Here is a 16594-nt window from a genome sequence, read left to right on the forward strand (position 1 = left end):
TTCAATTATTATTATAACCGCTGAACGCTTTAGTCCGGTCCGGTGGCCCAATGCATTTTCATTATCCAACGGCTGTATCTCCTCGCTGACATTGACCGATCTTCACCAGATTTTTTGTGAGTCGTGGGGGAGAGCTGCCCAATGAAACTCGGTCAGTCTGATCATAAGGCATGGCCAATTAAAAGTTATCCAAACGGTGAGTTTTTGAGCATGCTGAAGGGGCGATAGCAAAGGTCAAAGTTCACCTATTCGCCACAAAAAATATAAGTGTTACATCTCCTACACAGAAACACACAGGGGCACCAAACTTTCCGTGATTCATCATCATCGGGTCTTCCACAATATCCAATGGTCAAATGATGACATTAGTAAGGCCGCGCCCCCTAACAACAGGAAGTGTCATGTTTTGTTGTAAACAGTCGCTATGTTACCCCTTTGAGCTAATCAACATGAAACTGTGTCCAGAGACAGAACACATGTTGGTGTGTTGTGGATTCCAGCCCCAAGTGGATTCGATGGAGCCGGGGGGCGTGGTTTACCTGACTCCGCCAGATAGATTTGCTCCGCATATCCATCTGGAAACCTTCCGTTGAAGTAATTTTGGGAAGGGGCAAAAATACTGGTTAGCTGATTGGCCTATGTTGGTGATAGACGGGCCAAATGAACCAATCAGATTCGACGAAAACACAACCACAAGCCAAGCTACTCTTGCTGCTGCAGGTAAAGGCTCGTTAGCTCAGCAAATAAATACTCTGTAATTCCGATAAAACTTGCTCGATAGCCACGCTAACGCTAGTTTCATCGGCTGAAGCCGCCATGTTCTTTAGACTGAACTGTCGCGCTTCCCGTTGCGTCACACCTCAACCCGCCTCAAAGCCAACGCTGATTGGACGTTCGTTTGGTGAACGGCTCCAAATTTTATTTAACGGAGAGTAGCCAGACTGATCTGCGAGTGAAACCTTGAAAGCTCGCGAGATCAGGATGGTCTCACGAGGCTAGGGCGTGGTGGTGTGGCAAAGTAACCTCAAACCATATATTTTTAATCTTTTGAAATTGACAGCATTGATATTTGCTCAAACTTGTCCACCAGGTGGCAGCAAGAGACCACAAATAAACCACAAACCAAGTAGGTCTTTGGTTTCCAAATATATTTAACCCTTTAAAGCCTGACCCATCAAAAAATAGTCAAACAATTCTAATTTTTTAGAATATTGATGTTTATTAAACTTTATTAAGCTTATATATAAAAAAAACAAATCTTGCCTAAACATCTAGAAATTAAAGAACACTTCAGGCACTTTTTCCTTTAGTTTTTTTTAACCTATGTTTTACAGCCATTTATTTTGGATCGTGGTAGACACCAAAATTGTCTGTCATTGTTTAGGCAAAGATGTACTTTACACTTTTTTACAGTACACAAGTTCAGATAAAATATCAAGGAGATCAATACCTCCCATGAACTTGTTAAAGGTTTCAACAATGGCTGGTCTGGGAGCCATTATATGAGTTTTGAATTTGCGATCCCATCGTTTTACATTTACATGTTCAATACTAACAAATATGTACAAGCCCCATATGTCTGTTTGATCTGCAATCCCCAGGAGCATTTCATCCGTGACAAACTGCTTGAAATACATGTATGGTGTCATGTCACACCTGTTCTCTCTGCCTTCCTCAACACTTACAATGAGATTGAAAGATTGGGGCTTGATATTGTATTATCCTTCTTTTGTATTCTTTCCTTTTCACATTGATCTTCACTGAATCATTTCTGACTGTGTCCAGAGTTGCTGTTTGGACCTCAACCTTCATGCCTATCTGGGCTACACTTTGATCCTGACAGTCTTCCTCATCACTGCTCAATGATGATGAGGACTGGAAGTCCAGTCCTCATCATCATCCTCATCATCTTCTGCTAGCTGCTTTATGTCACTTTAATTGCCATCCAATATCATGTTGATGACATTTTCCCAGTACTTTCATTTTCTTTCTTCTTCCTCAATTCTTTTTGACGTCTAAAATTACATAAACTGTTGCTCAAAACGCAAAGAGTAAGGATTTAGAATGATTGTTATGGTGAAAGAATCCAAAATGTATTATGAAATAGCATTTAATAATTATTATTAATTAAAAAATTGTATGTGGCTAAATTGAGGCAGGAAGGACATACATTACTTTACAAAAATGTTGCATGACTGTTCAGTGATAAAGTAACTTATATACCTGCAGTATCAAATATGATACACACATTTTAACACGGCTTAACTGTGATATAAATAATATTGATAGTCCAAATCCGGCCCGCTGAACGCTTTAGTCCGGTCCGGTGGCCCAATTCATTTTCATTATTCAACGGCTGTATCTCCTTGCTGCGTCGACCGATCTTCACCAGATTTTTTGTGAGTCGTGGGGGAGTGCTGCCCAACGCGTTCGTGTGATTCGCCCGGTGGATGGGCGGGGAAAATGCGTGACAACTTCTGCGGTGGCTGGCGACCGGCGGTGCGCGAACCCCTGCGGTGGCCAATAGGCCAGAGCGGCACTTGGCTGCGATGGCCGATCATCACCGCTTGCAGTTTTAATTGAGTTTTCTTTTTGTACATACAGTTTGTGAATACAAAGAAGTGTTTATCCAACACAGACATAAAATAATATACAAAAAATTAATTCCTACAAAGCAATCCCATTTAGACCACCCAGGTCACTGCCCAGTAGGGAGTGACCTATCCCTGACAGAAATGGGACACATTTTAATAAAATGAATTAACTTAATTAATCTGGAGCATTATTGTATGTTTTGAAATGAGTCAAGAAAGGGCCCCCATGCTTTTACAAGTGGAGCGAACAGCTTTCGCCATAGTGCTCCGCTTGATTTATGCATGTTAATAGCTTTATTGTGATCCCTGCTGGGAGAAATTCAAATTATATGGACACTACAACGGGAGAGTAAAGGAAGAACAACAAGAGAAAAAAAAGAAAGAGAAGAGGTGAAAGAAAGAAGAGATAAAAGGGAGAGAATGATAAAACGCTGTCCGTCTGCTCCATCACCTGGAAAGAGAGATGCGAAAAGAACAGCACAACCAACAAACATAAAGCAACAGATACAATCGAGTAACACCTTGATGCCATTGCTAAATCATATGTATTATTATTTAAGCTGACATGTGTAAAGTGATACCTGAAAAAAGAAAGTGAAAGAACATAAATAAATAAATAAATAAATTACAGGCTTTCTGTATATAAGTGAACACTTAATACATGGAACCCTGCACCTGTGGGAGTTTGTGAGAGTGCACTAGTTTAGGTGAAAATTATCCAGAAGGAAATAGCTCGATAGTGGTTGTGGAGAACCAAAGGCCCGCCTTCCCCGAGCACAGAGGAAGGGGTCAGGGGACCCTTAACCCTGGACTCCCAAAGGGGCCCCCAAAGCAGGGCGCCCAGGAGGTGTCGACACAGGATATCTGCAACCCCCCCCCCCCCCCCGCCAAGGAAAGAGGAGAGACTACCCCAAGGAAATCCCCCAGCCACCGCAATGCCGACGCCCCCAAGAGCCGTGGGGACGAGCCTGTGGGCTCCGCCGGAAGCCAGCCCCGCTCAAGTGGTCCCGGCCATGGGCCCTGAGGGCCAGAGGCCCCAGGGGCGCCCCACGGAGCAGCCACCGGGAATGGGCCGGCACCCACCCGGGAACCCGCCCCAAACCCGCGGACCACCAACCCGCCAGAGGGCCAAGGCGCCTGCCAGCGCAGTGGAGGAGGGCAGGACGTGGGGGGATGGGCTCCGCACCTAGCGGAGCCTTGAGATGTTTTTGGGAGAGGGAGCGGACCGGACCCATACCTGGAAGGAAAACAAAAACACTCTTTCACACAATCCCTCCCTAGTGCCCCACTCACCACACACAGACTTACAAAAAAAAAACAAAAAAAACCCCTCTTTCACACCATCCCTCCCTAGTGCATCACTCACCACACACAGACTTAGAAAAAAAAAAAAGAACACTCGCATCCAACACTCACAAGTGGGGGGGGGGTCACCACAATTCAACTATACGACTGCCTGTGCCCAACCCCCGGACCAGACGCCCCCTAGACCAGGCCCCCCAAAGAGGGGGGGACAACAAGACCCGTACGGGCCACCCAGCCAGAACCCCCCTCACCCCCTAAATACTTAATAAACCCCCTCCCTCCCCCACCTTACCCTAGCCACCCCTGCCCTCCACCCCTCCTGGGGGGAGCAGAGGCGTCAGCCCCAGACCCGGGAAGCCGCTGACTACCCACAGCAGCCCCCCGCCAAGCCCCTGGACACAGTGGTCCGCACCACCACCAGGCCCCAGACTCCGTGCCGCCATCAGAGAACGGGCGTGTGCAAAAGACTCCGACCCTCCCTACGCCCGCTCAGATGTTGTGTTGTTGCATGTTGTTCTCAAGTGTGCCCCGAAGAGGGTGCACGGCACAGGCCACCCCCCCTTCGGAAGGAAGCTGGTGCCAGCGCACCCCTTCCAAGCAACTGCCCAGAACCCTCACTGTCTAAATGCGAGAGGAGGTGAAGGGAGCCGTCCGAGGCGAGGCTCACACAACATAAGCCCCCCCTCAGACGTCTTCCCCCCATACCATGGCCTACATGAATGTGTGTTGTGAAAATGTTTGGAGTGAAAGTGTCTAAAATGCATGATAAAATTGGGGAGAGGGACATCACCAGAAAGTGGCAACCTCCAGTAACGCCCCCCTCCCCAAGGACCTACATGTGTGGCGGTGTGATGGAGCAGGCAGAGGGAGGAGTCCGGGGATGGGGAGCAAAGGACTGGGGAGCCATCCCAGGGAGCCAGCTCCCCTACTGACTCCAATAGGCACCCCCGCTTCCCGAAAGCCCCACCCAGAGAAGGGGGCGCTACCAGCGGCACCACCGTAGCCCGGGGGCCAGGGCCCACCAGGACCAACACCTCCACCACCCCCAGCCCACCCACCAAGCCTACTGGCTTTAACCCCCCCCCCCCCCCAAAAAAAATTTTTTTTTATAAATAAATTAATAAATAAGAGGGGGGACCCTGGCCAGCCAGCCCGCATGAGCCATCCCAAACCCCACCCCCCCCCCAGGTGAAACCCGCACCGGGAGACGACACGGAACGGGACAGGGGGCCGGACACAAGCCCACCAGAACGTCCATTCCCCACCCCGTAGATTTAATCCCTCCCCAACACTAACATTCAAACAACTCACCATACATTCGACAGTAGACATCCAGGCAGGGTAAGTCCCTACGCCCCCTCCTTCCAGGAACCCCTCCATCCAGCCACTGCGCCCTGCAGGAAGCAACCCACCTTCCCCTATTCCACTAAGTGATCAAAGGAGCCCAAAGAGATCGATCAGATGTGGATGCAGATGCTGTCTCAAGATTAATATGATCCAACAAAAGATTTCTATACTGATTGATACTGAGATTTTCTTTACTTTTCCAATTCATGAGGATAGTTTTCTTTTCGATACATAATGCAGTGAAAACCATGTAAACTATTTCTTTTTCCAGAGGGCTTTCCTCAAAATTACCGAGCAAGCAAACTGATGGGGAAGGTGTAATTTTACAGCTCAGGCACTTTGATAAGTCCTTACATATCTGTGTCCAGAACCTCTGGACTGGTGTGCATAACCATAACGCATGAATATATTTATCAGGATGATTGCCTATGCAGTGTGGACAGATATTAGATTGTGCCAAACCCATCTTGAATAATCTTTGTCCTGTGTAGTGTACTCTGTGAAGGATTTTGTATTGTATTAGTTGTAAGTTGGTGTTTCTAGTCAATTTGAAAGTTCTTAGACATATCTGAGCCCAGAAGTTTTGTTCAAAGCTGACTGATAAATCCTCCTTCCATTTCAAAATAGGAAGAGATATTTAATCTTCTCTTTTAGTCAGTGTCCTGTATGATTTAGACAGTAGTTTGGGGGGGGGGGGGTGTTAAATCTAGGAACTCTAATATATTAGTTGGGATTTGTAAACCACCTTTAATATGCTTAAATTTATTTCTAATTATAGATTTAAGTTGTTCATATTCCAAGAATTTATTTTTACTAATGCCATATTGCATATTTAGTTTAGCACAATTGATGAAATCGGTTCCGTCAAGTAAATGTTCCAGATATTTAATACCTTTATTCTTCCAGTTTGTAAAGTTTGGCAATATTTTTAAGCCTAGTATGTTTTCATAAAGGAGACCATTCTTAGTTTTATCAATAAAACACATGTGGCACCAACAGGTTTAGACCAGACAATACACACTACACAATAACTATTGTATGCATGTCAATGTCCACTTTTTTTTAACTTTACACTTTTTTCATTACTTTACAAAAACTGTGAAACAAAAAATAAATTTCCATAACTTTCCCAGTACTTGAAAAAGTTTTCCTAAAATTGAATTACTTTTAAAACTTTACACAACTTGTGAGAACCCCATGTTTTCTTATTATCAACAATTTCTAGCGACCATTATACCTTTTTTCTGTAGGGAGAAAATAAGATTAATGTTGATCCATACTCCAACCTGGAAGGTGGTGGTAATGCACCTAAAAGTTGTTGGCCAACCATCATAAAAAAAGAGAAGAAGAAAAAGAGGAAGAAGAAGAAGAATAATCCAAGATGGCGACGACCGGTACGGCAGAGAGTGATGGATAACTCCATCACTTCATCACTCTGTATTACAAGACCTGAGCTGTGAGCAGTTAGAATTCGGCGTCACAGTGCGTCCTTTCTCCAAAAGGGGGGTGCGCGTGCCCCCCGCGCCCCTGCCTGAATCCGCGTCTGGTAGAGTATAGATTATGTATGCCTCTATTTAAATGAAAAAAGCATGTACAAATATAGCATTAATATTAAAAGTACATTTTGTTGTACTGCATTAGAATTTGTACCGAAAAAAAGATAAGATTGGTATGACTTGTAAACAACAAATACACAGAATACATATACACCACATCCAACACAGATCTGTTAATAGTCACTACTCAAATGTGCAATAAAAATCTTACAAACCTACACACTGAAAAAGTGCAATTTCAACACTTAAACCAGCCGTCCAGACTAGTTGACTTTTAAGAATGCAGTTACAAAATTAATGAAACAAAATCAACACAAAAAAAAATTAGCTGCTTCAACTGTCTAACCATTCTGAATGAAGAATAAAATCTCCACTAGATATTTGAATAAAGATATCTACTATTTGGTTAAAAAAATAACAGATACCTTATTTGGCAAAAAATAAAAAACATTAATGACAAGGCAACCTTCCACTAACACTAAATGGAACCCACTGCTAATTCTTGGCATTTGATGCCACATTTTCCTCCTCTAAGATGGCAAAGTCATAAATGCATGTAGGAAAGCAACTTAAACTTCAAAGTTGTTTACTTTTGGGGACAGTTTAAATACATCCAAGTTTTTGGAAGACTTCAAAAGTGTATAGTGCAAAGTGGGAGGGTATCACTGATCTCTATTATACACTGGAGTGCTGATTTGCCTGAAAAACTGAAGTCACTGGCCGCCATCTTGCTACTCCCTACTCTCACAGAAACCCACAGGATTTGGTTGCAACAACAAGCAAATTTCTGGCTGTGTGAAAACGTTTCACAGGTAATTCTACAGTCAGTGGATGTACTAACACTATCAACTACTAGGAAATTATGTGCTGAAATATATTGCATGTTATTTATACATGTGTGTGTATATATAAATAACATGCAAAATATTTCAGCACATGACTTTCTCAGTACTTGATAGTTTTAGAACATAACATAAAAGTATATGGCATTTGACATTTTAAAAGTTTTAAGCCTCCCCTGAACATGAGAAAATCGTCGTTATTCGATGCTGTAGCGCACATATTCCCTAGTTACTGGAGGAAAATAGGGAGTACCAATATGGCGGCTGGTGGCTTCACAGAGATATGTATTAATAACAGCAAATCAGCAATCCAGTGAATAAATAGAGATCAGTGAAGGGTATGCCAAGTTCAGGGCATATATCAGTCCCAGGAGCAGCGAGCAGGCTTTTGCAGTACTGTTGAATGCTGCCAAAATCTCCTGGCCTTCAAGGATGGAGACATCAACTGGATCCTCATCAGCACCGTGGAGAACAAGTATTTTCAGGATATGTTTATTGACGTCACTTCGACTGTCCTCCTGCATGTAATGCACAACAACAAAAAAGAATGTTTTATACGAAAAACAAATAAAAAAGCTGCATGAATCAAAGTGACTTCTTTATCAGGGAAGAAAGAACACAAGAATACATCTGTTTGTTTGACTACTTTCTTCTTAAATTGAACATTTAAAGGGACATTGTGTAAAGGAGATAACATCTCCTGTTATCTATTAAAATCATCCATCCATCCCTCTTCTAACCCGCTTAATCCCTTAGGGTCGCGGGGTTGCTGGTGCCTATCTCCAGCTTTCACCAGGCGAGAGGCGGGGTTCACCCTGGACAGGTCGCCAGTCTGTCGCAGGACAACAGAGAGACAAACAACCATTCACGCACACACTCACACCTAAGGACAATTTAGAGAAGCCAATTAACCTAACAGTCATGTTTTTAGGACTTTGGGAGAAGGCCGGAGTACCCGGAGAGCACCCACACATGCACAGGGGGAACATGCAAACTCCATGCAGAAAGACCTAGGGTTGGATTTGAACCCAGAACCTTCTTGCTGCAAGGCACCAGCGCTAACCACTGCACCACTGTGAAGCCCTTTAAAATTAAATAGTCAAAAAGTATTTTTTTATTAATCACTAAGTGCACCCATCAACAGACTGAAGTGTTCTAATAAGCTCTGAATAATGATTTATATTGTATATACATGGATATACATGGAAAGCTCTGTACTGGCTGCCATATCGTGTCGCCATGTTTATATACGTTCAGTAATGGTGCGTTACATTGATGCTGCATTTATGTGCAGCTGGGCCGATGGCTGTCGGTAACAAAACAGATGTCATTTTAGTCACAGCAGTCGAAAGGAAGCTGATAAACCTGGATCAGGTAAATGATACAACATTGCCATTTTTTGCCCTGTGTTGACGGACCACTTCTTTGCGTAGAGGCTTGTTTATGCCGCTACATGCAGCGGCTGTTGTCCATCTGCTGTCTGCTAGGCCTGTACGATAATTCAATAACGATATACATCAATCGATAGACGTTCGTCGATGATAGAAAAAAAAGGGACAATAAAAGTTTAATAGAAAACAATTTTCCCTCCTTTTGCATTTTAGACATGTGGGTTAATATTAATTCATTACATCCTAACCAATCACAGAGCAGACCCAGGAACCGAGCTTTGCCACCTTCAAATAGTTCAAAGATAATGCATACTTTTTTCTTTTTTAAAAACTTGTAGTTTTGGTAAAAAGGTGGTTGAATAAAAGGTTCAGTCTGTGTTTGTGTTTTTATCTAAAAATAGGTTGCTATGCAACAAAATAAAATGGCCAGGGCTGCTTTTTAAATATATGTTTTGAATTTGTTGATAGTTATCGATATCAATCAATATCATTTCTATTATATCGAAATACAACCGCAACAGTAGATGGCAGTTATTCCTACACAAAGTCCCTTTAGCCCACCATAAAACATTATTTTTAAATGACTAAAATCATGCCATACCAAGCAGTATTCAAAAAGTTCCTCTTCCTTCTCCCCGAGGTACAGTATAAGGCTGCGAATAACGGTTCCTCCTCTACCTTCTCTCCCTAGACCTCAAGTCCAACTGTTCACAAAGTCCACTGGATCCTCCAAAGGACACCCTAAAAAAAGAAGACACACAATTTGTGGTATTAAAACAATGTTCAAAAATATTCAACCACAATTTTAATATTACATTTTGATGGATGAATAAGGGCAAAAAGACAATATTCTATTCATGCATACATTATTTTCCCACCTACCTGAATAATGAGGATAATGTTTTTATGTGATTTGCTTCCTGTTGATAAATAGAAAAATATTTTAATAAGACACTGCCATGCAGTGTGCAGTACTGTCAGTCACTTTAATGCATTGGCAGGCATGCATATTGACAGGCATATTTACAGTAATAACAGAAATATACAGAAAATATATTCAATTTATTATGAGTATTGATGGGTGGCACGAGGGGGTAGCGGTGGGCTTCGCACAGCACGACACAGCGAGGCTACTATGGAGTTATTTTGTGCCTTTGAATTGAACATGCATGAACCAATCCAAGCACGCAGTGAGACAGGTATTGACAGGGGGGGGGATTGAAGAAAAAAAAAGGAAAAAGAAATAAACAGTTGAATATTTTATCCTAGAAAATTTAGGCTAAAATATTCAACTGTTTATTCTTTTTCTTCAATCCCACCGTTATGTTTAGTCATTTCTGCCAAAAGCTGCAGGATTGTGATTTAATCCATCCGATTGCAGTATTTGCAACCCATACTCTGATTGAATGGGGAAAAAAAGTGTCTGTGATTGGACAGAGTACTGAGCTGTATTTATTCACTGGAGCGCATATTGGCCGTATATAACACACGTCATTGTGAAGCCACCAGCCGCCATATTGGTACTCCCTATTTTCCTCCAGTAACTAGGGAATATGTGCGCTACAGCATCGAATAACGAGGATTTTCTCATGTTCAGGGGGGCTTAAAACTTTTAAAATGTCAAATTCCATACACTTTTATGTTATGTACTAAAACTATGAAGTACAGAGAAAGTCATGTGCTGAAATATTTTGCATGTTATTTATTTATATATAAATAACATTCATAATATATAACAGTATACAAAAACACATATATATACATATACACATATTTATATACATATTAATATGTACACACATATGCACACACAAACACATACATATATACACACACATATATATATATATATATATATATATATATATATATATATATATATATATATATATATATATATATATATATATATATATATGTATATGTGTATATATATATATATATATATGTGTATATATATGTATATATGTATATATATATATGTGTGTATATATATATATATATATATATATATATATATATATATATATATATATATATATATATGTGTGTATATATATATATATATATATATATATGTGTATATATATGTATGTATATATATGTATGTATGTGTATATATATATATATATATATATATATATATATATATATATATATATACACGAGCAGAACCGTAAGCTGGATGTAATGGAACGCTGGCTGGAGAGATGGGATAAAACCTTGGATGTGCACGCTCGCTTCAAGGCAGAAAAAGCCCAACAAATTCGGAATATTGGATTTGCCACGTGGAGCCCAGCGACAAAGATAATAATAATTGATACTTTATTCATCTTACAATGCAGAAATTCACTTATGCATTTAACCCATCCCCTTTGGGGAGCAGTGGGCTGCCACTGTGGGGCGCCCGGGGAGCAATCAGGGGTTAAGGGTCTTGCTCAGGGACCCAGAGTGCAGGCAGGCAGTTGGGATCAAACCGGGTACATCCTTCTTGCATCCTTCTCAGAGCGCAAGCGCACTGCTCTAACCACTAGGCCACCACTCCCCCATCCTATTTCAAAGCTGACAAAATTTGTGCAGCTTGCTCTTAAAACTAAAAGAGTATTTTGTGTTTTGGCTTGTGTATGTTGGGTTAAGGCAGTACCCTAAGGAAACCGCGTCAGGCGGGATGCTTGGCAGTTAAAAGAATGCGCCTAACGGCTGCGTTCTTTGGCAACGCAAGGCCTCAGTCAACCGTTCCCCCCAAATGTATGTGATGGACGGTGGTGCTGAAACTGTAATTTCGATTACAATGCAAATTGTAGTTGACAATAAAGATGGATTGATTATCGCCCAGCCCTACCTTATACTAAGCATGCATATGGTGTCGGTGTATGAGAATGAGGGGTTGTCTACAGCTTCATGAGACAATGCAACAACAGTGTCTTCAGTCAAAGGGTTCTTCAGATCTGCTGCAATACTAACCGCTATAGGAGAGCCTTTCTACATGCTGCCGTCAGCAATTACAACAACTTTGAAAGAAACTTGGATGATATTAATTACACTTGTTTCCCTTTAGGATCAGGTATTTTTTTTATTGAATTTGGGACATAAAAGTTTATATTGTAACTCTCCATTGAATCCAAAATGCTGGAGTGGAAATAAAATTTTCACTGCAAAAACGGAACTAAAAATAAGTAAAATGCTCTTAAAATTAGTCTATTTGTCCTTGATTTGAGCAGGTAAATAAGATGATTTGCCAATAGAATCAGATTTTTGCACTTAAAATCCGAACAATTCATCTCCATCATCTTATTTCAAGTGTAGTATATCTAATTATCTTATTTTAGGGGTCAAAATACTCATTACATTGGCAGGTAATCTTATTTACCTGCTCAAATAGAGGACAAATACACTAACTTTAAGAACATTTTACTTATTTTTAGATCCGCTTTTGCAGTGTACTCTTTCCTGTTCAAATAAAAAATTAGCCTGCAGTTAGGTTTATTGTTTGTTTATTTATTTAGATCATTTTAGTCACACTGTCCAGTTATTGCGGTTCTATGGACAGTTGGATTATAGCTGCCATTCATGCCCATAAATGTTTATCACCTGGCACTGTATGTGTGTTTGGAATGCTCTCCACAGGGCCTTGCTGTTAGGAGTGAGGCTTCAACCAGTGCCTTGGGGACAACATGGTATCCACATCACAACATGTTAATGTTGCTGGTTTCCAGTAGCCACAAAAGCTGATGGAGTATTTACACTGTTAATTACTGCTGCAATGTCTGTGTGTTGCTGTTTGTTATGAAGGCATGACTGAGAAATGTGGGCTTTTTCTCTCTGTGTGCAGAATGGTTCTTTGAATTTGGTTTTGTCATCCCAAACTCTACCAACACATGGCAGTCTCTGATAGAAGCAGCTCCGGAGTCCCAGATGATGCCAGCCAATGTTTTAACGTAAGGCAGCTGTGTTTTCTTCTTACTTTCTAAATTCAGCATTCAGTCATTCTTTACACATTTCTGTGCCCTTTGAAGTCTCTTGCTGAATTAAGGCCCTGTTAACATGAGTGTCGTTGCATTTGTACTCGTCATTTACACGACAGCGGCAAATATTTTTTCTTACAATGGCACAGTTTGAAATTAGGTTCCAGAGTGTAATGGTTCAAAAACATCACAGTTTCTTTCTTGCAGGGAATCCCGGGCTCATGGGCAGTATAACAGAGATTGGCAGAAATTAATGAACATCTTGCAGCTGCATACAATTCTAAAAGCCAAAGGAGAAAAAAATATTGGATAGCAGGGAACTGTTTTGGCTTCTGACTATAACTGTGACTGACAAGGATATAATTCAAAGTTATCTTAAGCAACAGTTGAACCTCATCGTCTGTCCATAGGGAAACCTTATTCTCTACCATCTCTATAGTTTATTAGTCACGGCGCCTTTAGTCTGTATGCATGGCCATTGCTCTGTCAATTCAGAGCTCAGTCTTAGCACCCCCTTCTGCAGAGAGGTTTCTGACTTTTTCATTGCTTGGTTGGCATCTGTAGCTTCTACGGATGTTTGGAGCTACAGGGTCCTACAGATCCTACCGCAGAGGTATGGTCTATAGCAGACCATACCTCTGCTATAGCAGATTCCGTTGAGCAACTCCGTTGCTCTCAAAGTCTACTATGAAAATGTCTGAAGGTAACAAGGAGCAAACTGTCTTCCAAGTTTATAAGAAGAAGAGGAAGGCCTCAGTAGAAATAAGTAAGACCAGAGTGTATTTGGGAGAATTGTTTTCATGCTATCCCCTGAGGAGAGTAGGTAAGAAGGTCTTGCACATGGGCAGTTACTCAAAAAGGGACTTGGGCGTTTCTTACTTACATTTCTTGAGAAATCGCTCACATGATGAGTTTTAAAGAACATAGCACCTCTGGTGACTCAGCATGGGAATTACACCATTTTCAAGTGTCTTTTGCTGCCGTGTAAATGGAGATCATAATTAGAATGTTGTCATGTAAACTTTTTTAATGGAAAGGAAACAAGTTGTTTTTAGTGGCTCGTCGTGTTAACAGAGCCTAATGATTAATTAGATATAGAGATAGAGATGTATGTGTGTAAGTTAAAATGTTTATTTCCCATGATTTCTTATCCCTCTCATTTTATGAGGAACTGGATGTCTAGTTGTCTCACAGACTGCCACTCTGGGTCCCTGAGCAAAATCTTTGGCCTCAGAATTCTCCCTGGGTGCCACATAGAGTAGTAGTAGCAAATATTATTGTTAGTAGTAGTAGTAGTATGTTCTCCTCCTTGAGACCCAGGTGGCAGCACTGCTAGTTTGAATTAATAAACCTAATTGGTTGCATTTGAATGCAGCCAGGACTTTTACACCCATTTGCAGTAAAAAAAAAGAAAAGAAAAAGATGTTGTAGATGTGGACATGTTAACGTGTCCAAAAAAGTAAAAATGTACTTGAGAAAGGCACAAAAGCAAGACTTTAAAAAAGGTGGTCTCAAGAACCACAACACTCCTGTCCTGCTAAGATCTTTTTATAGGCATTTGACTAGACTGGGTCAGAGGAGATTCTTAATAATCAGAATTCTGAATCCGTGGACCACTGCATGAGAACTGAGATCAAGAGTTGTTACAGCTGTTGAAATTGTCAGAATTATGTCATTTCACTTTATTTGTGGCTGAGATCTTTTAGGGAATTTTAACTGCAAACCAGAATCAGTAGAGCCAAGTTGGAATAAGTTCTGATAGATGCTGATATTCGTTCAATCACTGCTATAGAGACTAAAACATTGATGTTTTTGGAGCAGAACGATCTCATTGTTAAGTTTGACATCTTGTGTTCCAGTGGTAATGTGATCATAGAGACCAAGTTCTACGACAATGATCTTCATGTGAGTACTTCCAGGGTTCGCCTTTTCTACATCTGATATCTGACCTTTGACACTACTTTCCAACCTGCTGACGTCCTGCCAAGATCTACAAATAAACATCAAGTTTAGGTACAGTCTGCAGCCGTCACCAGCTTATTACTGTCGTGGCTTAGGATTTTTGGTTTGAGTCCTCTTTGCTGCCACCATCACTTAAGTGAACTTTGTGTTTTGTTTCATTTTCTGTTCGGAGAATAAAAATGGGGAAGAAAAATTCCTTGATTAAGGATTATGTCTCCATGTTGTCCAATCTAGACTTCTGCTGGACTTGAGGACAACTGATTCCAGGTCAAGCCATGAAAAACACCTTGCATTTACTCAGGAACACCGTGGCAGACTTCTGCCGTTATGTTGAAGAGAAAAGTCAGAAATAATGGTTCTAATATTTTCCAGTTATTTTCTGAAGCTGAACTCCTATTGGTTTAACTGAGATTGAAAGTTTCAGCTGCAGAAAGCAACGGCACGCTAAGTTCGGTTCTTGGATTAGAGTCTAAATGCACATGATGTTGGATGGATGGTAAAAAAAAAAAGAAACACTCTCATTCTTCTTAATCCTGGCCTCAGTTACATAGATAATCTGTTACCAGAGGGCCTACAACTCTTGAATTTGAATTTTATGTTGACTAGAACTAGTTTCCCTGTACATGGTGAGCTTTAGGCTTTCACCAAACCTAGTCCGGTGATAAATTGGAGTCACTGCTTACTTGGCACCAGTTTTCTTTATCCGCCACTAGAAGAGGGTGTCTTTGTCACTGATGAAAGAACAAAACCCTTGCTTATATCTGCACCAAACCTCTGAGGGGCTCATGGAGGGTGACAAACCACTAGAAACTAGGCCTGATGTGAGTATCAGGCCCTTTTAGAAACCATGCAGGTCATTGGGTCCTGATGACCTGTACCGGGTTTGTTCTGAAGAAGTCTTTCTCGGAGCTGCTTCCAGAGTCAGACACACTTCTGATAACAAGACTCATACAGAACAGTAGTTGTAGGGCTCTGAGAAATAAATGTTGACACCGTCAAACACACAAAGAATTGGATCATCCGGACTGTCTTCAGATACTATTACATACTGTTGGGATGATGTTTTTGGAAGGTAAGGTGTGACGTTCACCAGCAAACAAATAGTTTTTATTGCAGTTATTTATGCTCTTTTGCTTTGATGTCAAAGGCTAACTTCATTCAGAGGTAAAACATTTAGTTTATCTGATGTAGATAATGCAATGGCTTGTTTTTGCATCTAGCTTTGTCTTCTTCCATCACATGTTACCAACTGTTAATGTTCCTACTGCAGCCTGGTTCTGTACATTCTGGCTAGATTTGGACTTTACATCCTCTCACTGTGTTTTTGTTTTTCTTAGCTTTTGGAAGAATTATGTAAAATAGCCATGTGTTTTAATATGACTGGATTTATGGATTAAAGTCATACAATATTGTAATAACAATGTGTGTGTTCCTTACTATGTTGCTCTCTAAATGTAACTATGTTTTGATTTCTAAAACAATTCAATGTAATCTGTGTGTGGAAAGATTTTAACAGCGTCACATTTGGACAACCACAAAGGATTAAGGGTCTTATTTATAAAACCTATTAGAATCCATACTAAAGGGTTATGTGTGCCCCAAAAAAAGAAGACGCACTCTTATTATAATTTA

At 40.9% G+C, this 16594-nt stretch overlaps 1 protein-coding gene across 4 annotated transcripts in view; it reads left to right on the forward strand.

The window, feature by feature from the left end:
- Positions 1–16383, forward strand: part of pde6d (phosphodiesterase 6D, cGMP-specific, rod, delta) — a 48890-nt gene extending 32507 nt beyond the window's left edge. The window contains exons 4-6 of one of the 4 annotated variants that reach the window (XR_002427664.2): positions 12868–12973; positions 14860–15013; positions 15197–16383. Coding sequence is in view for 3 of the 4 variants with exons in the window: in XM_036131663.1 (XP_035987556.1) it covers positions 12868–12973; positions 13208–13313 (212 nt within the window). In the remaining variant the exon portion in view is untranslated. The other 3 variants (XM_036131663.1, XM_012858435.3, XM_036131664.1) reach the window with 3 other exon arrangements.
- The last annotated feature ends 211 nt before the right edge of the window (positions 16384–16594 follow it).

This window comes from Fundulus heteroclitus, unplaced genomic scaffold (assembly GCF_011125445.2).
Source record: "Fundulus heteroclitus isolate FHET01 unplaced genomic scaffold, MU-UCD_Fhet_4.1 scaffold_45, whole genome shotgun sequence".
NCBI lineage: Eukaryota > Metazoa > Chordata > Actinopteri > Cyprinodontiformes > Fundulidae > Fundulus > Fundulus heteroclitus.